Raw genomic sequence first — 25,010 nt, forward strand, 5'->3', positions numbered from 1 at the left:
TTTTCAGGTGCAGTAGGAGAGCTTTTCTTGTCCAGAGACTTGATAACTACTTTAGGGGAGGTTTGGAGACAGCTCAAGAGCTTTGTCAGGGTTAGAATGTTTCTTCAGTCAGAGCAAATTATCAAGATACTAGGTCACTAGACAGTTCCTAGGGTGGTACAAAATACCTGCATGCCCTCTGGGAACTTAGTTTCAATCTGTGGCCATCATGCAGTTTCTTTTTTCCTGAAGAGGTAGACCTGTCATTGCCTTTTGACCATCTGCTCTTCTTCGATTAAATCACTGGAATATCCTGTTTAATTGTATATTTACAGGGCATTTTAAAATATAGTGATGTGGCTAATAACAGTAACAGTAAAATCACTGTGCTTGAAAGTTATTTTCAAAATTAGTTATTTTCTTGAAATTAGCCATGCATTTATTACTTTATTCTAGCGTACTTTGGCACTAGAATGTCCCTTCCCGTAAATCTTTGTTTTCAACACCACCAAACAAATTGTGATTGAATTTTAAAAGAAGACCTGAAAAGATAAATCCTTCTCATCTTTTTATTGGTACTATTTTTTTAGTTTTTTGTGTTTTTTTTCCCAAATCAGACTTTTATTTAACAGTTCATTGTACAGAATCAATTTTTATGAGTAAACATTTCTATAATCAATGTTATATATTTCATATGAAGCAGCATGTCTTAACATCTCTTAAATTTTTTACAATTTTAGTATTTTCATAACTTTTCTGTTTTATTTGTTTCTCAATAATATATATATTAAAAAACCCCACAAAGGATTTGCTATTATATTGTAATTGACCCTATTTCACAGTCAATTTTTAGGAAAACACATTGGTGGGTTCATTTCATGAGTATCAAAAATCTGAAAAATACAAAAAAAATGGTGGTGGTAGTTTTTTAGGTGTATATTATTTTACAATTGATGGAAGCCTTTGAATCTTATCTAAAGGAATATCATTACTCTATAAATAAAATTGAGTAAAGAAACTATTGAAGAGACACATTCATTCATAGCTTTGCTTATCTGATATAGCTATCTCCATTGAGATTTCTTTCATCAAATCATTTATTGAATCGCCCTATAGCAAATGGCAGTCCTGCAAAGTGTATTATCTTTCCCTTATTTATAAGTATTAGGATGTGGTGTTTTTGTAGTGCTACCAAAGGGGTGTGTGTGTGTGTGTGTGTGTGTGTGTGTGTGTGTGTGTGTGTGAGAGAGAGAGAGAGAGGTGATAGATAGATAGATAGATAGATAGATAGATAGATAGATAGATAGATAGGTAGGTAGGTAGGTAGGTAGGTAGGTAGGTAGGTAGATAGATGATAGATATTGAGAGATAGATAGGTGGCTATACATCCCCTGGGCTCTTACTCCCAACATTATATGTTTCTTTTCCACAGGAATAGACTCAGGCATGAAGTCAAGCAGAGTGGCTGTATTGACTTATTTTTCTTACCAGCTTTGCTGCAGGGATAGCCTTATTACTCTTCTCTCCGTTTTTTGTATCATCTTTCTTCTTCCTTTCATTCCTTCTCAGCTCACTAGAATCTCTACTACTACCTGAAATACTTTCCCAATTCCAGACCTGTTTCCCACTTTACCCTAGTCTCTCAGTCTAGGGTGGCAGATTTTTTGGTTATAGGTCTGGCAGTGGGAAGTGGGAAGGAAAGGAGCTGGCCTGCAGCTTTACTCCTCATTGACCCCTTTACCTCCAGGCAGGTCCTGTCTGAACCTCACCAAACCTTAAGTGTTGCTTTATGTATACAAACACTGTATTGTTGGGGCCCACATGGGAGAAAAACAGGTGTTTATGGTATATGAAAGTCACTCGCCCCCCCCCAAAAAAATACGTTTCCAGTTTTTCTAGTGGTTAAAAACCTATAGAAGTCTATAGGACTCTTCTTGAAGAATGAAAGAAGGGATAGGATAGAAGCTGTGAAAGAATTTTATGATTGACTTAAGAAAGAGAACACTTTTGGCCAAAAACAAAAGATGGTGGCAGTGGAAGGGAAGCAGGTAGACTATAACTGAGTTCTTCATAGAAAAGAGTAATGCCAGATGTTGATCTTTTCCAAGAAGTTTACTTGCTCCTCCAAGAGTCTTGCTTTCTGACACCTCAAAAACTTGGTTTCCACCTTTAATCCCTTCTCTAGAGTCCCAGCCTCCTAGGGAATTGCCTGTATATGGAGTAATTTATGATTTGCTATTAAATGTTTTACAAAAGAAGGAAGCAGATTATTTCATTGAACTTACAAACCATTGTTTTTAGATATAAAGTCTAAAATTTAATGTTCTTTATTGGAAAATATTAAGTAAAAATAGTATGCCTTTTAAAAAGGGACACATAGATTCTATCTCATATATATATACACATACATACATACATACATACTAACAAGTATATATTTATGATTTTATTTAATTGGTTCCATTCAGAAAAGCAGTTATTTAAGAGATTCTATGTATATAAAAGATTTAAAAAGAAGACTCATTTTAATCTCTGTATTAAATTATTCATTAACTCTTTCAATCTTATTGAGTAGGAATAGATTAGATTGATATATTAGGAAATTAAGCAAGACTCAAAGTGTTTTTTACCACTTAATTATTGATAAACTTTCTCTTACATCTACCATTTTAATATGTCAATTGTGGGACTAGTTTTTCTAAATTGTTTAATTGGTATAAACTGGAAATGGGAAGGAAAGACAATATTTGACAATAATGGTTTAGATGCATTTTAATAGAAATGTTTTTTCTCGTAATCACTATATTGTAACTATGGTGTATTTTCTTGTTGATAGTTTTTCAGATTTTGATCAGTTTGTATAATTTCAGTATTAAGTTTATTTTCTGTGTGTAATTTCTTTTTTCCTGCTTACCTTGATCTTATGGCAGTAGCTTTGGAAAGTTTGTTATGCCTGTCCTATTTCTATGTTTGTAAAGCCATTGTCTTCAGCAGAAAGGAGTCATTGATGCTTAAACATGACTCTTGCCTTTGTCAGTGCCAGCCACGATCTTCTATTCAGAGTCTGGATATATTAACAATAAAACTATAGAGCTCTGAGTTTAAAACCTAGCCAGATCCTTTTCCATAGCATCCTTTGAGCCCCCTGCCATGTCCAGTATTATTGGTATGTAGCACTGTTTAGTTGGTGGGCTAATTAATTACTATTTTATTTAATTAATCTTTGCTCTTCCTTCATGCTGTGGAAGTAATTAGTGTCACTTGATGACAATTGAGTATGTGTTTTCACAGAATTTCTTGCATCTCTTTTAAATTTTGTCTGAGATGTTTTCTGTAGCAGGCACCTATCTTTTCTACGTTCTCTTACAAATGTAGTTAAAATAATACAAAGGCCTCATATTCATTAATCATTTGATATAAGACAATTCAACCCTAAACCAAATAAATTATGGTCTGATTTTTTTCATTAGGATGGAATCAAAACAAATTTTCATTATGTTATAAAATGTTCAATGAAAGTATGATTTTTCCTACTTCCCCCAGCCCCACCATTCTACTTTCTATCTCCATGAATTTGACTACTCTAGGTACCTCATATAAGTGGAATCATACAGTATTTGTCCTTTGTGATTGATTTATTTAACTTAACATAATGTTCTCAGGTTCATCCATTTTTTTAGCATGTGTAAGGATTTTCTTCCTTTTAAAGGCTGAATAATATTCCATTGTATGTATATACCACACTTTGTTAATCCATTCATCATTTGATAGACACTTGAGTTGCTTTTACCTTTTGGGTATTGTAAATAATGCTGCTCTGAACATAGGTGTACAAATATTTGAGACTCTGCTGTCTCAGTAGGCAATTTACTTTTGTACTTTACTTTGGGTATTTAGTGTAAAATCTTACCTCATATAGAAAAATAATTGCAAATGGAAAGTATGACATCAAAAAGAAAGTAGTTTTATATAAGTGGATTTTGTAGGTTAATAGTAGCCTTTGTCTTGAATTAGGTCTCATGGGAATTCTATCTGCTCTTGTATAGAGTTGATTGTGAAGAAAATGCTTGGAAAATAGCCCATGGAAAGATGGAACAACGTGTGTTTTTATAAGATACTTCCCAAACTTTTAGAATCTTTCTTAAATCTAGAATTTTAATAAGAATTCTCCAAGAATGAACAAAACATTTTGTATTTTTATACATAATCTCTGTGTTTTCAAAGCTTTTGAGTTCAGCTTGAAATTGTGCCTGGAGTATGGTCTGTAGTTAGGTACTCGTCTTTTCTCTGTGCTGTTTTAAAAAACTTTAATATATAAAATATTAATCACTTGATACAGGAAGTACAGATTCATTAACAGGATTAATTACCCTACTAACTGAATTAGTAATTAGTAGATTTTACTTTGGACTGACTTCCCTTTCCCTGCTTTTTGTCACGTAAACCTTCAATTGGTAATTCAGCCCTTATAAAAGAGCCTTGAGAATGCTGGCCAGTTATTGGAGAATTTGGGGCACTTAACTTACTACACATCACATTCTCATCTAAATCACAGAGGACTTAAAGGGATTTTTTTGAAGAAAAAGAGGTTCTAAACTTAGTGGAATGTTTCTTTGCAACATCTAGAGTTTTCTCATGCAAGAATGAAACAAAAAAAGTCAGTTATTTGTATTTCGTCATAAAAAGAAACTTAGGAGGGGTTGGTGAAGGATACCCTGTTCTGAGTCAAGGATGAAAAAGACTGGTCCTCAAAACAGAAAAGGCTGGACTGAGAGAGTTCTCTCTCAACTTTTTCTGGGGATTCATTGGAAGGTGAAAATAATGGAACCAAAGCCTCAGAAGGTACATTAAGGAGAACAATGAATTGTTGTTAATGATCACTGATCCTTTCTCACTTTGACTTTTCCTTTTCAATTTTTGTAAGAGTAAATAGATTCAGATTTTAGAAAAGATTTTACTACGATGAATTGTCATGCATGCCATTTTGATTAGTTTTAATGTAACTAACGTTGATTTGATATGGCTTGATTTAGTTTGTTGTCTTTAATTAAGAATATCCAATCAATGCTCTTATAAAAATCAGTTTTATTAACTTGATTTTCTAAGTCTTATTCTTAAGAGCTGAATTCTTCATACTTTCATGTGGGCGGAACTAAACTGTAGAAAGCTGTGGGGGTTCTTTTACTCTTAGAAGTAGCAGTGGATGGGGATGAAGATGCAGAGGCCTAAGTTATGGCCTAGTCTAAAGTCTCCAAAGATGTATGTTGGTGTGGGAGTTCTGCAGTGTATATAGAGCATTTTATAAAGCAGCGATGAAGATGCTCTGATGTAACATTTTCTACAGGTTTCTGCGATGAGGATTGATATACAGCCAGCTCCATGCAAATACATGTGCTCCTTACTGAATTGTACTCTTCTGCTCTACCATACCAAAGGAGCGTCCATCATACTGTCCTTTTGGATTTATATCTTTCGCTTTCTTCTCTCCATAGGTATGGATGAACGTGGAAGTACGCCATCTTGGGGAGCAAGTGGTCAACCAAGCCCTTCTTATGACTCATCTAGAGTAAGTTTACTCATCAACCCTTGATTAAAACTGTAAAGATAATTTGCGAAATAAGTTCTTTCATATATGAACTCTGTTTCTTAAGAGAAATGAAGATTAACTTATTTTCATTAGAATATAGAATACCCAGTACCTTCATAGTAGATTTAATTCTTTCCATTAACGGTCATACATTGAGAATTTATTTCATCTCCTAAAATGAAGAAAATATTCCTGGTGTAATTTCTACACCTGGACTGCTACTAATTACTAAAATTGGAATGCCTCACTAAATATTCTCCATACATAGCCATTTTTCTTCATGTTTTGTTTATTTGTTTTGAGAGATGGCATTAGCTTTCAAAGTACCAGCTTCTGGTCTCTACTCTTCCATTCTTGCTCTGGTAGTCATCAGCTGTTTATATCAGGAACTCTGTAGCTCTGTCTCTTGGAAGCTTATCAAAACACATGTAACAGATGATACTTCTTGGTTGGCAGTTAAGGGAAAAGAGGACCAAGCCAACGTGCTACACACTGAAAGGTCAGTAGGTTAGAGCTCCTTCCAGCAACGAACAAACAAAAAAATCCCCCAAAACTTTAAAAAAATTAAACTGAGAAATTTAAAATTAGACCAAAGAATTGGCAATAAAATTAAATGCCATGTTCCCAGACTCCCTGATAAATTGGTGAGGCTAAGAGATACCTGTTCCGAAAGGTCATACTTTGAATGATTAATGAACATTTGTTTCTCTCAGAATTAACCAAGAGAAGATAGACAAGCATAAAATTTATGGTTACTTAACCCTCTAGAAGCAAATTGACTTTAAGTGGAAGGAAAACTGAATTATGTGATTGGAATTCATAGTCTCCATATGAGTTATATTGTTTGGCATTGAAAAATGCTGATTTAAAATAGTTATTAAAGTATGTGATTTTGCTATTACATTGGCTGTAGCCTATGTTTAATTTATTTTAAATACTTTGGGAAGAACTAGGATAGTGATTTGTAATCCAAAAAGATACAGAGAGTGACGTTAAAAGTTTTAGCGTTTCCTTTTCGGGAGTCAGTGATGAGAAAGCCAGATTGTAGTGTGAAAATCACTGTTTTATGTCTCACAAGACTTGGATTTACTGTCGACTTTACTATGAACTTGACATTTAATCTTGGACACCTTATTTTATTTCGAAGATTGTTCAACTGGTTGATATCCAAATTCCTTTCCACATTTAAAAGTTTTTGATTCTTTGAATAATATTGTGAATAAGAAAGGTAGGTTTCCTGTTTCGATTTTGAAGTAGGGATTTTACATAGTGGAGAACATAAGTATTCATTGCTACTGGTTTATTTTTTCTTTTTAATTAAATTTATTGGGGCGACACTGGTTAATAAAATTATATAAGTTTCAAGTGTACATTCTATGATTATTTTCTTTCAGAGGCTTGTGTTACTGTGTGATAACATGCGATTTCTTAAAATGCATTGAATGGTGCCTTTGTACCTTATGTTTACTTTCCTTTCAAGCTTTCAATTTTTTTCTAATTGAGTACTAAATAGGATTTTAGGAAAAGAGAACATAATAATGTATCCATATATTTATGTTTTATGATAGTGAAATGAAGTTTGCCTCTAGAGATGGACTTCAAAGCAAATCTTGCTTTTTTTTTTAGCTATTCAATATATAGGTCAAATGTGAAATGCCATTGTTCACTCTATATTTTTTGAGTGTATATTGTGTGCAGTGAGAAGTTAAATTTATAGTAAACTAGTTTTCTGTTTTAAAAAACACTGTTAATCTCTAGATATTCCCAGTCTGCCTCTACCCCCCCCCCATACACACACATATTCCTGTTTACTGAGAGATCAGATAGAGTGATGATTTAATGCTACCCTTCTTTTGTTCCCATTGAAATCTACTCTTCCCCTAAATTTTCTCCTATACTAGTCATGATTTTGAGCCTAAAATGATTTAATGAGCCCTGGTCAATTTGTCTCAGTGGTTAGAGTGTTGGCCCTCCCACCAAAGGGCCCATGGTTTGATTCCTGGTCAAGGGCACTTACCTTGGTTGTAGGTTCAGTCCCCAGCGAGTGCAGGAGGCAACCAATTGATGTGTCTCTCTCATATCAGTGTTTCTCCCCCCTACTCCCCTTCTCTGAAAATCAATGGAAAAATATCCTTGGGTGAGGATTAAAAAGAAACCACAACAAAACGATTTAGCGAGCTAGTTAAGAAGTTATGTTGTTTTTACAATTTCAAACCATTTATTTTTACCCTGAACTCTTCTCACCAGTGAAGGCATTTATTTATGGGTGTCTTTGAAGTTGTCCTCAGAAGCTTTTATAGGACGGTTATCAACTTTTTGGGTTTTATTATTAAACATCTTGACTATCTTGACCATATTTTTCATAAGGTAAAGGTGGATATAACTTTGTTAATAAGAATCTCAGTTAACCAAAGTACATCATTCTCCTGAGTATTTTAGTATGTTGAATTCTTTTAAAATTCAGAAATAAGTATTGATGTTGGCTAAAAACCAGTTTGACACATTTTAGTAAAATTATTAAGTTGATCTAAACTTTAATGAAATTATGTGAATGAAATTTCTTTGACTTTAGCATATTGTATCAGTGTATAAATAATACATTTCTATCATAGCAAATTGAGTCATTTTTGTAAAGTTTGAAAACAGTCGGCCACAATAAAAGATATTTAAAACTGAAAAATGAGTAGTTTTGTGGGATTATAAAACATATGCTTTTCATTTACATGGATTCGACTATGTGAGTTGCTCTTCTCCTCCATCCCTGCCCCACTCAAAACTATAAGGGAGAAATAATTTTTTTGCAGTACTAAAAAACCATATTTGGCACGTGAACTCATAATACTGTATATTTCTCTGTGTTTTACTGTGTAAGATTGGCTACACAAAATCATATAGGCTGAAGTTTTTATTTAACAGCTTTTCAAGGGGAATGTTCTCATCATTGTGTTAGTCATATACCTATTCTCTCAGAAGTTGGAAAAGTCACTCCAGCAGGGCTGCCTGGTATGTCTGCCCTGTTTTTCCCAAATCCACCAGAAAAATAGCCTCACAATGTACAGGTAGTGTGTTTGAGTTTCTGGTTATCAGAACTACCCATAGCACATCATTCAGTGCAGAATTTTTGTTAGGCAGACACAGAAGTTAACTCTATACCTAATAGTGGTTATAGAAGAAATGATTAGCATTCTTAGGAAATTTGGAGATGAGTCAGAACATGTTTGAGACACTCAGAGGGAAGTAGCATAGTATTTGTGGCATTACCTCACACCTCTCTAGAGTACTGGTTTCTGCATTGTTGACCTACAGCCCACCTATGCAGAACAAAAACACATATGAACAGATAAAAATATAACTGTGATGTGACTAGCACTGCTAATTTCAGAAATATGTGCAAGTGGTGATTGAGGTTAAAGCACCAGAGATTGAAAGGAGCAATTAAAAATCTCAGATAGTTTAGACATGGGCAAAAGGTATAGTTAATGAGTTTGTTCTGCCACTCCCTTATTTTTAATCCTTTCCTGCAAACAAATGTTTTCTATGTTTGACATTGTATCAGATATATGCAGGCCATGATTTTTCTTAACAACTACAGTGTTAATGGTTTATTTCAGTTTCAGATTTTTTTTCCCTTCAGAATGCAGTGGTGGTAAGAGCACAGATTCTGGAGCTAGACTGTCTGGGTATGAATCCCAGCTCTGCCACTCACTATCTGTGTGGTTCTGGACAAGTTACTTAAACTCACTGTATCTCACTTTATTCATCTGTGAAATGGGGATACTATGACTACTTTCAAAGGTGGTTGTGAGGATTAAATGAGATAGTATATGTAAAGTGCATAGATCAGGGTCTGGTACATAGTGAGTGCTTTATAAGGATTGACTTTAATCCTATGTGTATCAGAATTTATCAGTTAGGTGTATATGTTGCAAACAAATTTAAATCAATGAATACATTTGCAAATGTGCTGCATTCTAAGTGCAATGACTGAGAATTATTTGCTGATTCTGTGCTGTTTAATATACTTTTACGTCTTTTAAATATGTAAAGGACATAAATGAAATTGATTCCCTTTCTCTTTAATTGTCTGTTTCTTTCTTAATACAGAATTCTTATGACAAAAACATTGATATAAAAGTTTTAGTCTGTCTAGTACAATGCTTTATACATAATGGCTGCTCTATACGTTTTTGCTGAATATAATCAAATTGGGGAAGAATTACTGTGTTTGGAGATCAAGGGAGGAAAGAAACGAAGTTGACTTAAGATGGTAAAGCTTGAAGTGGATGGTGGTAGTATTAATGGTAATACGCCTTTCTTCTATGTTTACAAATTACTGTCCTGATAGATGACACTGCTTAGTGAAGCATTTTATTTAAGATTAATTACAACCTCTAGAGAGTTGTACTCTGTGACCTAGGACAAGTTACTTAACCTCTTTGTGCCTCAGGATTCTCATCGCTAAAACTATGGTAATTTTACACATACCTTGTAGGGCTTTGGTAAAGATGAAATGTAATAATAATTATGAACTATTTCATTTATTGACACAATAAATGAAAGCTGCTATTACTATTAACACATTATCTTCAAATATCTACTATTTCATTGTGCATTTTAATGGATGTGTTTTCTGATGTACAGATTCTGTTTCTGAAATGTAGTCTGATCATTTTAGTTCAAGCAAAAACCAAATTCTCATCTTGGTTTTCCTACCTCCTAGCTCTGCTACACAATCTAGGCCAAGCAAAGTACTGAAGTACCATTCGGTTTTGCACCTTGAGCTAGGGGTTATGGGGCTCACAGGACAGAGGTTTTCTTGTTGACACTCTTTCCTAAGGTAGAGTTTTTCATTTCTCAATGTAAAAGGTAGAGAAGTTCACTGGTAGGTAACTACTAATAGAAATTATATTTATAGGCACCATCAGTGACCAGAAGTTGGCATTTTAATCATGAGCATTTTCCAGGTTATATATATTCGATTATGGTAGTTATCTTTGGAAAAGAAGTAGCATTCAGTTGAATAGGGTTTGAGTGCTTGTTTTTTCTAATTGCTAAATTTCCACCAGGGTTTTTTCCTTATCTTTATAATATGGTTTGTAGAGTGAAACGGTAATGTCCATGTTGCTCTTCCTTCCGTCTCCATTTTGCAGTATTATAGAGTTTTCAAAATTATAAGGTATGTCAGTTATTTATGTCCAGTGCTTTTATTTCATAGATGATGAAACTAAGACTTAATGAGTTTGAGATGTGACTAGTTCTTGATGTGTGCTTTTGATAGAAAATACCCATGGGATGTGTCTGGATTCGGAATTCTGTGCTAGTCCTTTGTAACCCTCTCACTTTAGTTTCTGCCAACTCAAAGGACTGCCTTAAGTTTTCTGCCATGTACTGAAGGAATGGGAGAAGAGAGAGGACAGAAGAGGGTCTGTAATTGATATCCCAAAAGAGGACGGGGGACAGGATATGGTAAAAATAAATTTGCTTAGCAAGTATAGTGTATTGTGAGGCAGAATAGCATAGAATTTAAGAGCCTGAATATTGAAATCAGGCTGTCCAGGTTCTATTTCTGGCACTCCTGCTTCCTATTTGTATGACCCTGGACATGTTTTTTCTCTTTACCTCAAACTTTTTTATCCCCTTTTTTTCATTGATAGAAAGGGGGTGGGGTGGGGTGGAGAGGGTTTTAATAGTAACTACCTTATTAAGTTCCGTACTTAGGCCTATTAGTGGAGCAGGGGAAAACCAGTTTCGTGGTGAGTTAGCTTTAAAATACTTGGTTTAGCTGCTGTATATGACTCAGCACAGAATAATTTCAGGGACTTTTTATTAAGTCATAAACAGTTGGTACATTTAGAGGTCTTTCATTTTAATACATATTATTACTTCTGCTGCCTGTCACAATAAAGGGATATGAGGGTTTGATTTATTTAAAAAGCAACCAGCAGTGGTCATTTCCCAGCCCAGTTGTCAGAAATACATATGGAAGGCAGCTTGATAAACCAAGTCAGGTAGAAAATGAAAATGTGAGGGTACAAGGATTTAGGAGTTGCTCTAGCCTCCTACGAGTCATATAGAAAGCCTTAGATCAGGTACTTAGGATAAGGGAAACCAAAATAATAAATTCAACTGGAGTAAGCATATAGCTTTCAGCTTCTATGGAAACTAAAATGAGTTCATAAGGTTACCTTATCTGGATGACTTTAGTGTTATTTCTCTAGGACTCCTGGACCATTTCTGCCAGATGTGGCTAAAGGGATTTTTAATTTTGCTCTGTGCTCTCTCTTTTCTTAGCAGATATTCAACAACTTTTCATTCATGTGGAAGAGCTAGACTAAGAGCCACTCTGTAGACTAGAACCTTGGTTCTTGAACTTAATTCGTTCCGGAAGGCTGTTCCAGAAGTGATTTGTTTGAAAACTGTATCATTTTTTTCCCATTAGAAATAACGTAAATTAAATTCATTCATTCCAGACCCCCAAATGATTGATTTTCTGTTTAACCTTCTTACATACAGTACATGTCTTATGTAGTGTTTAATCTTATAAACAAACACTTCTTGTCTTAAATTTATCAAACCGCCCCCTACTAGGCTTAAATGAATCACTTTCAGCACTTGTTCCAGAGGTGTCTTTCAGGAGGTCAGTACGTGGCATCTTAGCTTTTTCACATATCACTGCCTCCCAAAAGGCATCCACAGCTAACTGCTTTTCATTTACACAAGTCAACAAAAGCTTTTCTACCTCTTCATCTGCCTGTGATCATTGTTTCTTTCACACCTTTAGCAACATTAGTGCTCTTAATGCCCTCTTTATGTTTTAAAATTGTGCCAATCATCTATTTTGCCAGCAACAAAAGCAGAAAAAAAAACCACCCACAAAAATACTCAGCACCATTTCCTGAGGTAGAATGATGGGACCACAAGTGCCTACACTCCCAAATCACAAAATTCAGTAAATCATCTTGTTTTGTAGGTAAATAGGGTGGTAAGGCAGGTAACCTTCCTAAAGAAGAAATACAGTCTATCTTTGGGAAGTAGAAAGCCAATTAAAAATAGACTTTTGCTCAAGTAGTGACACAGTGTTTTATAAAGATCAATATGTTGTGGTATGAAGGATGGAACAAGAGTAAAAAAGTGACAAGAAATAAGGTGATCTGGTAAGATGTTACTACACAGGCCCACTTGTGATGAGATAAAACTTGGATTAGGATGGTAGGATCAAGATGACAAAATAATAGAAAGAAGAGAGATGTCACAAAGGGAAAACAACTGGCACACTTGTGACAGGAAAAGATATAAAATCATGTGGACCTCAGTACCGCTCCCTCCCCGAGTGATGACTCCCAAATTAAACTTCATGTGTTTTATTTAGGCTTTGATAAGTTAGCTGTGGTTGTGTTATACAACCACTAGATTATCTGATTGTGATAGTTTCTCTCATAAATGGGAAAATCTAGCTGTGTGAGTAAAAATGAAATAAAATAATTTTTACTTACTGATCCCCATTTGTCAGCATTGATGGGTAATAAAGTTTAGTGTTAATTCTCCTTTAAGAGTAGATACTTCGTTTCTCTTAGATTGTTTATTGTTTGCTTTTTATTTTTATTTTTGAAGGGGAAAATGGTGTAGGCTTTATAGCTACTAGGAGTTCAAATGCAATAACTAGAAAGGACACACAAATTTTGAAATAGTATTTTATGCCTCTTGATCTCAGGTACAAAACACAAGATGAAGCAGTTAAATAGCAAAGCAAGACAGGAGGGACAGAGAATTAAAGTAAGTGTTTTCTATATATTGCATCTATGTTCCCATTAATCTCTGTTTTGTTATGTAACTGCTCCTTCTGACTGTTCTGAATGTGAAGAAAACTTTGGGTAAGAAAAAGGGTGTATTTTAAAGTTAGGGTTAAATAAACCCATGAGGGAAATGTTTGTTACACTTGGTTGCATTCAAATCAGCACCTGCTTGTATATTGTAATCTTAATGTTCTTGGATTAGAAAATAATTGGGTTAAGATGACATAAGCTCCTTTAAATCTCTTGCCAACATATATTTAAAATGAAAGAAATCACATACCTATCAGCTTGTCCATGGTGCCATTTTAAGCCAGTCAACCTATTTTTTCAGTCTAGCCATTCTTCCAGGTACAATGCCTGTTGAGATGCTCAAACATAGATCTTTTGGAAAGAGCCTTTATGTCAGTTTCATACCTCACTGTGACTTTCACTTAACTTTGTATGCCTATGAAATAACGTATTTTTTAGAATTAATTTTTGCAATTCTCTCTTTTTCTTCTTGACAAGTAGAAGTCAAAGCATAGTAATCTTTGAATCTCTCGTGTCCCTTTTTGTAATTGTTGAGGTCTTACTTTCTTTTTTAAATACGTTTTTATTGATTTCAGATAGAGGAAGGGAGAGGGAGAGATAGAAAGAAACATCAGTGGTGAGAGAGTTATTGATCAGCCTCCTGCATGCTCCCTACTGGGGATCGAGCCCACAACCTGGGCATGTGCCCTGACAGGGAATCGAACCATGACCTCCTAGTTCATAGGTTGATGCTCTACCACTGAGCCACACCTGCTGGGCAAGGTCCTACCTTCTGATGGCTTTTTAATTATTTCTTATAAACTTAGGAAATAATTGAGGGTAGATTCTGGCTGAATACATTTTTAGTCTTGCTTAGCTTATTTTTATTAATAACAATAATCATAACTAGCATTTGTCACAATATAGTTAAATCTTTCACATGTCGCCTATTCTGAGCTTCACACCAGCTCACCAAGAAGTCATTTAAAAAATTCTGTACACTTTTCCCTTTTATTTTATTTTTTTCACCACATATACCCTCTTCCACCTCCACCCACTCCCGTGCCTCCCACAGTCACACTGTTGTCAGTGTCCATGAGTTGTCTCTTTTTTTTCTTTTTTACTCAATCCCTTCACCTCCGCCCACCACCACCACCAGAGCTGTCTGTGTGCACTCTATGAATCTGTCTATTTTGCTTGGTAGTTAAATTTGTTCATTAGATTCCACATATGAATGAAATCATATGGTACTTGTCTTTCTCTGACTGGGTTATTCCACTTAGCATAATGTTCTTTGGGTTCCTCCATGCTGTCACAAAGGATAAAATTTTCTTCTTTTTAAGGCTGAGTAGTATTCCATTGTGTAAATGTGCCACAGCTTTTTTATCCACTCGTCTACCAATGGGCACTTGGGCTGCTTCCAAATCTTGGCTATTGCAATTAATGCAGCAGTGACCATAGGGGTGCATGTACTCTTTCAAATTAGAATTTTGGGTGTCTTTGGATAAATTCCCAGAAGTTTTGAAATTGCTGGGTCATAGGGCAGTTCCATTTTTAATTTTTGAGGTAACTTCATACTGCTTTCCACAATGGCTGCACCAATCTGCATTCCCACCAACTGCACAAGGGTTCTCTTTTTTCCACATCCTCGCCAACACTTGTTGTTTGTTGATTTATGGATGATAGTAATTCTGACAGGTGTGAAGTGATATCTCATTGTGCTTTTAATTTGCACTTCTCTGATGATTAGTAATATTGAACGTCTTTTCATATGTCTGTTGGCCACCTGTATGTGTATATTCAAATATTTTCAGGTATTTGGAAAAGTGTATATTCAGGTATTTTTGCCCATTTTTTAATTGGATTGTTTGTTTTTCTGGTGTTGAGTTTTTTAAGTTCTTTATAAATTTTGGATATTAACCCCTTATCAAATGTATTGGCAAATTTGTTCTCCCATTCAGTGGGTTGTCTTTTCATTTTGTTGATAGTTTCTTTTGCTGTGCAGAAATTCTAAGTTTAATAGTCCCATTTATTTATTTTTTCTTCTTTCCCTTGCCTGAGAAGATATATCAGAAAAAATATTGCTATAAGAAATGTCTGAGATTTGACTGTCTGTGTGTTCATCTAGGAAAAAATCCTGTACATTTAAGAGGCCAAGGATGTTTAGGCTTAGAGAATGTAGAAAACTTACCATATATTAAATATCTAAGACTAGTATAACCCTGAATTCCTGTCCCTTTCTACCATATTACATTTGCTGAAATACAATAGAGACCCAAAACAGTTGTTATTTCTACTTGTCAAGGACTTTAAAGAGATACTCTAGAAATTTTAACATGATGGGACTATTATTATTTCTTATAAAAATATTCACTTTTATATATTAAAAAACAAAGCCATTAAATAAATCAGATAAATTTGCTTCCTGGTTTTACCACTATATTTGACTTGGAAAAGATAAAATACTTAACTTCTGAGCTTAAAATTTCTCATCTGCTGAGATTTTTCTTATAAGAAATGTGTAAGAATTAGACAGGAATTTTTATACAATATTTAGTACAATATCTGAAATGTATTAAGTAGTCTATAAGTGTTCCTCTTTTTACATTCAGTCTCTTGAAAAGCATAGAGATCCCTTCTGATACAAAACCATGTTAAGAGTTTTACAATCTTGGATGCTTCTTAGGGAGCAGGCTGTTTGAAATTCCTGGAGTATGTCCTAAACAAGATGAGGGACCTATTACAGTTCTTAAATACTCACCAGTAGGTACTATAAATCAGGAAAAATAAATTGTCTTTACAAAATTAAAACTGTTGAAAAAGTTTATTGCATCACAGATCTTGGGATTTGGAGACTACTGTGGAGAAAAGTATCTAATGCAGGTTCTTAGGAATGTAATTCTAAAAGAAGAAGCTTCCGTTTCTCACATCTTTCTTAAAGGATGTCTACATTAGGTAGTTATGAGACCTAAGTGAGATTATGTAGTGAAAGACAGCATAATCAATTAATTTTAGTAGTTCCTTCTGTGATGTACTTTCGTTGTCATTTATTCTAACATTGTCTTAGAATAACAAGCTTGGACGGTTTTCCTTTAACATATTGAACTGATGCTTAATCCTTTGTGCTATCAAAGGAATAATTATTTCAATGTGGTTTTATATTATAATCAATGTGCTACATCTTGCGTAGAGCAGAACATATGCTTGGTGTTTAGGAAATTATTTAGTGATTAAACAATGAAGTATCAGCTGTCCTGAACCAAATATCTTCTCCGCATTGATGATACTATTACATCTCATTGAGTTTATACTTTTCTGAGTTTGTGCTCTGTAAATATTGTTCTTGATTTGCCACTAACCCTATCTTACTCTTTTATATCACTTTTCCTCAGTATCTTTCTTCCCATTTTGGAATCTTATAATCGTCTTTTGGACTTCTGTACTCTTGTTTGTGGGGTGTTCATAGTTTTTCTTCTACTTCTTTCATTCATTAAGCATTTATTGAGATTCCACTATTTTCTCTCACTGGAATTTGTTGGGCAAAACAAAAATGATTAGTTCACATACCCTAGGCAAAAGTAATGCTCATTCTCATGAGAAAAACAGATTATTATACTATAGATTGATAAAAGTTCTATAATGATGGCCCAGGGAGAGTGAGTAGAAGCACAGAAATAGAAGCAGTACTTGATTATGAAACCTCAAGGGCATACCAAGAAAAAATGAATTATCTGTTTTGTAATACAAAAACAACAGCAACAGAGAATTTAAGCGTGAAGACTTCTTCTGTTAGACAAGTGAACTCGGTCAGATTTGTTACTTATTCTGGACATTAGTTTCTAACATGTAAAACAAAAAATTTGAACAAGATTATAGTTTCAAAATTGTTTTGCCTATTCTAGGCACTTTGCATATAAATTTTTATGCAAATATTTAAAGCCACTCTATCAGTTTCTGCAAAGTCTTCTGGATTTTCGTTGGGATTGCATTGAATCTATAGATCAGTTTAAGGGGAACTGATATATTTTAACAATGAATATGATCAATGAATTCTGATCAGTGAATATGGTATATCCTTCTATTTAAGACTTCTTTAATTTCTCTTAGTAATGTTTTATCATTTTCACTGAACAGTCTTGCACAAAATTCAGTTTATAACTAAATACTTTTTAATGTTTTTATGGTTGTATTTTTAGTTTCAATTTCTTGTTCATGTCTTGTATAAAACTACAATAGATTTCTGTGTATTGATCTTACATCCTGCACCTTGCTAAGCTGACTAGCTAGAGAAGCTTTATGGTATATGCTGGAGAATTTTCTATTTGGGTAGTATTGATACAGTATAAGAGGTACTACTGTAATAAGAATTTCTGGAGGCCCTCATGGGAGGGTGAGATATTGTAGAAAGCTTTATTTCCATGGAATTACACCCCTGGGTTTCCAAAAGTCCCATTTCCCTTAGTCTAGTTATAGAAGAAGTATAGCTGGGGCTTCATTAGAGCTAAAATCAGAGCCAGTGTCCAGAGTTTCCTTTCCATGTTGGAGCCGGGTCCATTCCAGCATCAGGCTAGCTTAACTTGTGTTTCCTGCTGCAGTTGTTCAGTTCATTGCATGTGGACTCTGCAGGGCCACATGACTAAGAAAGAAACACAGGCAGGAGGACAACAGGAGAGCCCCATGAGCCAAGAGGAACAAAAGAATGAACTTCGTCTTTTAGGGGATTATGTATTCCCAGATTTTCATGGGCTTGCAGGGGGCATGCCCATTCTGGCCAACCATCTGTGTCCCTAGGTTTGATTGACAGACAAGTACCTTCCCTATGTCACCCTAACTTTACTGAGCATGCATCTGATTTCCCTTTGTTGGATCTCTTCCCTCAGAGATTAACAAGGAATAGGCTGGTGGTTCCCTGGGGAGTGCAAAATTGCAGCTTCCAGGTTAAGCTGCCCAAATGACATGCTTATAACGTCTGGCCTTCCCCCTTTGCTACTTTTCTCTTATTCATAACTAGCTAATTACAATGGTATCAGTATGTCTTCCATGGATAATGAAAGTTTTACTTTTTCCTTTCTAATCTGGATTTTTCCCCTTATTGAATTGGTCATGGTTTCTTTTATAATGTTAAATTAAGTAGTAAGAGTGGATAACTTTGCCTTGTTCTTAATGTTGGGAAAACTATGTCTTTCACCATTAAGTATGATGTTAGCTATAGGTTTAATTGTGATTTATTAGATTAAGGAAGATCCCTTTTATTACTACTTGATTACTTATCAAAAATGGATGTTGAATTTTATAAAATGGGTGTTTTTTTTGCATCTTTGTAGATTCTCGTATGGTTTTTGTTTTTTTTAGTGTGTTACTGTGGGAATTATGTTAATTGCTATTTTTAATTTTAAATCAACCCAACCTTGCATTCCTGAGATAAATAACACTGGGTTATTATGTATTGTCCTTTTTATATATTGTTGAATTTGATTAAAATGTTAAGAATTTTTATATTTGAGTTATAGTGATCTGTAGGAATTTTTTTCTTGTAATGTCTTTGTCAGAATTTGGTATCAGAGTAGTACTGGCCTCAGTGAATGAACTGAGGCATATTTTTTTCCTCTTTAATTTTTTTTGGAGAAATTTGTGTAGAATTGGTATTATTTCTTCCTTAAATGTTTGGTAGAATTAACCAGTGAAAATATGTGGCCTGGAGTTTTGTTGGGGGGTGTGTGTGATTTTTAATTACAATTTTAATTTTTTAATAAAGGACTATTCAAGTTATTTTTTTCTTGAGTGAGCTTTGTGTATATTAAGAAATATGTCCATTTCATTTAAGTTGAATTTATTGGCATAAAGTTATTCATAATATTTTTTATCTTTTAAATATTTGTATTAGTTATCTCTTGCTACATTAACAAATTACTGGAAACTGAGTGCCCTAAAATAACAAACATTTATTCTCTCACAGTTTCTGTGGGTGAGGAATTTAGCATAGTTTAAGCTTTGTCCTATGCTTCAGGGTCTCGTACACAGTTGTAAACAAGATATTGGCCAGAACTGGGGCCCCATTTGAAAGACTGATTTGGGAAGCATCTGCTTCATGTGTTTTTGGGCAGGATTCAATTCCCTTCCGTTTGTTGAACTGAGGGCCACAGTTTTCTGTTGGCTATTGGCTGGAAGGTGCCCTCAGTATCTTGTCAATTTGGTGTTTTCATCACTGCAGCTTCATCAAAGCCAGCAAGGGAGGGGGGTCTGCTAACATGATAGAAGACATAATATTATGGAGCTTAATCACAGAAATGACACCCCATCACTTTTGCCATATTCTATTGATTAGAAGCAAGTCATTAGGTCAGCTCATACTCAAGAGGAATGGTTTATATAGGGATGTGAATACCAGAAGACAGAGACCATGGGGGTCGTTTTAGAGTCTACCTGGCACAATGTTTATAGGATCTGTAGTTATAATACCAACCTCGTTCCTGATATTGGTGAATTGTTTCCTCTTTTTTTCCCCTAATCAGTATGGCCAGAGGCTTATCTATTTCACTGACATTCTCAGAGAACTAATTTTTTATTTCACTGGCCTCTTCTGTTGTTTTTCTTTTTTTCAATATGTTTGACATCTATGCTTACTTTTACTTTGAGTTTAATTTGCTCTTATTTTCTAATTTCTTAAGATCTAGATTGAGGTAATTGATTTGAGACCTTTCATCTTTTCTAATAGACATTTTAGTTCTGTAAATTTTCCTCTGACCATGGTGTTACCTGCATCCCATAATTTTTGCTATGTTGTGTTGTCATTTCACTCAGTTTAAAATACTTCGTAATTTTCCTATTTATTACTTCCTTGACCCATGAATTATTTACAAATGTATTATTTGATTTTGAAATATTTGGGATTCTCTAGAAATAATTTTATTATTTATACTTAATTCTGTTATCAGAGAGCATGCTTTATTTCAGTTCTTTCTGTGGGTTTGTATTTCTTTCTGGTATTACTTTCCTTTTAACTGAAGGACTTCCTTTAATATTCCTCATTTTGTTGTAGGCCTGGTGCTGATGAAGTTTTTCATCTTCCATGTGTCTAAAATATTCTTTATTTTTTTGGTTACAGAGTTCTAGGTTAAGCTATCTTTCTCTTTCCCCCCATCCCAGCAATCAAAGGATTCATTTTGTTTTCCCTTCTCTTAGAGATCACCATTCCTGCACTGCCAATATCCAATGTCTCAAAACTGTTGTTGAATGTATTTTTTTTTACTTTGGTGATTATTTCAAGTGCAAGGGTTAATGTGGTCTCTTTTACTTCATCCTGTTTGGAAGTGGAAATGAAATTCTTAGTTAGGCTGATACGATAGGGACCATGTATTTGCTTCATTAGTGGAAGCCCTATAGGAGCAGCACATATGAGTGAGTGGAAAAATGAAGTCTGCACTGTTAGCTTTTCCTACGCAATGCTGAAAGTACTGGCTTATTCAGGAGATACTTGGAATTTTCATACCCTATTTGCTATTGTGCAGTTGCTTTCCTTACTACCAACTATCCCCAAATATTTGTCTAAGGATATTTTATAATCAAAAGCCAAAAATATGTTCTTTAATAAAGTAAGATTAGATATCTACTATTGACTAGCTTTGTAATTGTCGGCATGCCCCTTGAATTCATGAATCTTTTTTTCTCATCTCTGAAATGAGGCCTCTGTCTTAAAGCTTTCAACCTGGGTTTCCAGTTTCTGACAAGGTGTAGTGGTAATGAGGGTTCATGATTTATTTTAAAGTATAATAAATACAGTTTACCCCTGAACAACATGCATTTGAACTGCACAGGTCTACTTGTATGTGGATTTTTAAAAATAAATATACTGTACAGGTCAGTTCTCCGTATGTCTGGATTTCCCATCTGCAGATTAACCAATGGTGTTTTTAACCAGTGATGGATGAAAAGAGTTGGGAATCTGTGGATGCAGAGGGTGACTACACGCAGTACTCTACATATTTTATATAAGGGATTTGAGCATGCTCAGATTTTGTTATCAGCGGGGGCCCTGGACACCCATTCCTCCGCAGATACTGAGGAATGACTCGTTAAGTTTTTGGGGAGTCAGAAGTTATATGCGGATTTTTTACTGCACCGGGGTTTGTGACCCTAACCAACCCCTCACCTCCCTCCCCCCACCCCTACCCATACTGTTCAAGGATCAACTGTACCCTAATCCAGCAGTTTATCTTGTATGTTCCAGGGACCTCTCGGGGTCCCTCATATCCTTTTAACTCTTTTTGCAAGGTTAGACTAATAGGGAGTCTAATAATACTAACATAGAATAATGGTGCAGAACAACAGTAGGAAGATTCTTGCTGGCAGTTGATAATTTGAGTCTGTTTTGTAATCTCTGTTTCTCTGAGCTTTAGTTCTTTAATATCTAAAATAATACCAGTCTTCACTACACTTGTCTCGTAGTGTTAGTTTTAGAATCCCCTGTGAATTGATATGAGATATATGGCATTTTTATTAATCCCAGCTCTGGTAGTCTCTTACTTGTAGATCTTTAGCAAGATAGTCAACTTAACTAGTTTCTCTTCCTCTGTATGGTAGGAAAAATGAGTGTGAACTATATGGTGGCTTAGGGCTCTAAAATCCTACCTATTCTGTGTAACACCTGAATTGAGTAATAAATATTTTTCTTTTCCTATTTTAATAAATATACTTTTTTCTGTGTTGCCTAGAGATGTTTTGAATTCTCCATGTAAAGAATGGATTTTAAATGGTTAAAATACAGAAAGCTTTTTGCTTGTAAACTTTCAAACACAACAAAAGCTACAGGCCAGAGCAAGAGAGCATCAACTCTGATTGCTTTTAACAGATGGCATTAGCACTTACTTGGGTATATTTGTGGACATGGATGAGTTCAATTTAGAACTCAACCCATGTGGACTTTTTTAGGTGATCATCTGGGATTTCATGTGCAAAAGCACTCATGCTCTCATGCTAAGCAGTGTTTCATGTATCTGTCATATTTTCTGAAGATCTTTTCCCCCTCTAAAAGATTTTGATTTTCCCTTTCCTCCCACTCATGACAATTCGAGACTTGCTTTTCACCCTGGGATTATAGTAATTCTGTGAAACTACTTCTTAGCATTCATAAATTAAAAGTTACCTGGAGAGGTTATTCATCCTCTCAAGAAAAATTTAGGCACTTAATTACATGTAAAAGTTCTGTGCTGGTCTCTTTGGGGATCATAAAGAGGAATTAAAACGTTCTTGTTATTTAGGAATTTATGGATTTGGGTGACAGTCCATTTCTCTGTCAAGAAAATTGATTCTTTGTTAGCAGCTGACCCCTTAAAGAATAACAGGACCTTAACATATTGAATATTAGGTAGCTTTTCAGATGCAGACCTGATTCATTAACAGTGAGCCTTGTTCATTTTTTATCCGTTAGTTAAATTAACATTTTATTAGTCATATACTGTGTGCTCATTAATGTGCTTGTCACTAGTGATAAAGAGTGATATAAACACCGACCCTGCTTTCAGGTAGCAGACTATTGTGATAAGTCAACCCACTTGTTTTTTTATAGGTGTATTTAACTGAGAGAGACAATCACATTAAAAGATTTGTTTAAAAAGTATAATCTTATTTATCTAAAGTTATTTTGGTAATTTATCACAGGAGTAAATAAAGAAATGTAATACAGATTTTTTTTCTCTTTTAAACTTCATTTGTTACTTTTACTTATTTTTATTTCCATATTACATCTCTTTGAGGTGTGACCACTCACTTATATTTAGGCCTCATCTAGAGCTTTCTGGTAGCTTATGGCTTTTGTCTGATTCTACTGGCTTTGACCACTTACAAGCTATAGGATTTCAATAGTTGGTGTGAAATCTTGAGCCTCTTTGAATACCAAAATTCTATGGGTACTTGTTCAATTTGGTTAGAAAAGCTGGTAACTTACTAGCCTTCTTTTTGCTACTTATTTGGTGTTCTATGGAAAAACTGATTGAATCTTGATAATATTTAAAGCCCTTCAGCATTTTAAAGATTTAGCAGCTGAAACCTCCCATCCTTCATTTATTGGGCACCTATTGTGTGCCAGCCATTGTTCTGAGGATGTAATTGTGAAAAAACAGACACAGCCCCTGCCTTCTTAGAATTTGTAAGACATAGCAATCTCTAACTGGGATGATACTAATAATGGCTAGCATTTACTATGTGCTAGGCACTTTTACAATTGCTACATATATTTACTCACTTAATGCTCATAGCAACCTGTGAAATGATGATAGTATTATTATTATCCCTAATTTACATACAAGGAAACTGAGGCAAGAAAGATTATGTTGTCCCGAGTCACATAGCTAGTGTGGAAAGATGGAATTCAAATCTGCCAGTCTGGCTTCAGAAATTCCATTTATCCACTACACTGTACTGTGCAATTATAACAGATAATTATGGTATAATTTAAATGGATAATTAAATAGGTAATTTCAATAAGTGTGAGCAGTGATATGATGGAAATATTTGCTGCTGTGGGAGCTCAGAATGATTTCACCCAGTTTGGTCTTGCTAGGGCCAGGAAAAGCTTTTCTGAGAAAGTAAATCTCTATTGAAAGAGCCTTTCCCACCACACACACACACTTTTTAACTATTGAAAATAATTGGAAAGAATATTTTAAAATAGGCAGTGGTTTTCATACCAAGAAATAGCAACATAGGTTAGAAAATAATGAGCCTGTTTTCAACTTGGGAAGATTCTCTGGTGATTACATCTTATTTACTGTTTGGGTGGAATAAATTTTTTAAATGAGCTATTTAAAAAATTAACCAAAGTGAAAAGTTTTTGTATTTTTGAGGAGACAAACCAGAGGAAAAGACTATTATGTAAATAATACTGGGTGCTTTTGTTTGGTTTTGGTTTTGATAGGACAAAAGATTGATTGATTATGTGCAGTTTAAATTAGTTTTAAAATGGTAGCAGCTTTGATTGATTACTTCTGGTCATATTGTAGCAGGGATTAACGTTTCTAAATTCTGTTCCATGAAATGAGCATAGAGAAAAGTATGAAATCTATTATATAGAACACATTTCATAATATCAAAGCTTTTATGAAGTACTATATATTCATGATGTTTAATATTTGCAAATTAAATTGTAATTTAGGCAGATTTTAAGTATAAAATTAAACAGTTTTGTGATCTTTGTATCAACTCATTTTATCAGTTATTAATCTTTTGAGTGCTTTCCTTTTTTATTGTGAGACAGGAATAATAATTTTTAGGGTGCATTTGGAGATATTTTTGTGCTTAGTAGCATACTATGGCTAAAAAGGTTCTATAAAAAATGGTTCTGGTAGTATTGCTATATCCTTCATAATGCAGTGTTTATCATCTCTCATGTATAAAAATGTCATTTTCATTAATGGTTATTTTCATGGTAAAACCATTGTACAGAATTCAAGATCTTAATTAAGAGCCCCAGGGGGTCAGGTTTGACTGCTTTTAGTAGCACAGTCACGCTCTATCAATTAAAAATATGCATCATGATAACTCTATAACAAACATTTATAAATTCGGTTTCTTTGTCCTTCCTCCATCATCAGTTTGCATTTGTGGTTGAAGAACTATTTTGTTCTTCTTGGGCTGTTGCTTTTCAA

The 25,010-nt window shown here is 34.5% G+C and overlaps 1 protein-coding gene across 9 annotated transcripts in view; it reads left to right on the forward strand.

Annotated features, from left to right (window-relative positions):
- The window catches only part of TCF12 (transcription factor 12), a 301,154-nt gene that overhangs the window by 109,360 nt on the left and 166,784 nt on the right, over positions 1-25,010 (forward strand). For 7 of the 9 annotated variants that reach the window (XM_081162122.1, XM_081162127.1, XM_081162128.1 and 4 more), the window contains exon 4: positions 5,472-5,545. In XM_081162122.1, coding sequence (XP_081018248.1) covers positions 5,472-5,545 — 74 coding nt within the window. Of the gene's footprint in view, positions 1-5,471; positions 5,546-13,277; positions 13,340-25,010 lie in introns of all 9 variants that reach the window. The other 2 variants (XM_081162131.1, XM_081162132.1) reach the window with 1 other exon arrangement.

This window comes from Miniopterus schreibersii, assembly GCF_964146895.1.
Source record: "Miniopterus schreibersii genome assembly, chromosome: 1".
Taxonomy (NCBI): Eukaryota; Metazoa; Chordata; class Mammalia; order Chiroptera; family Miniopteridae; genus Miniopterus; species Miniopterus schreibersii.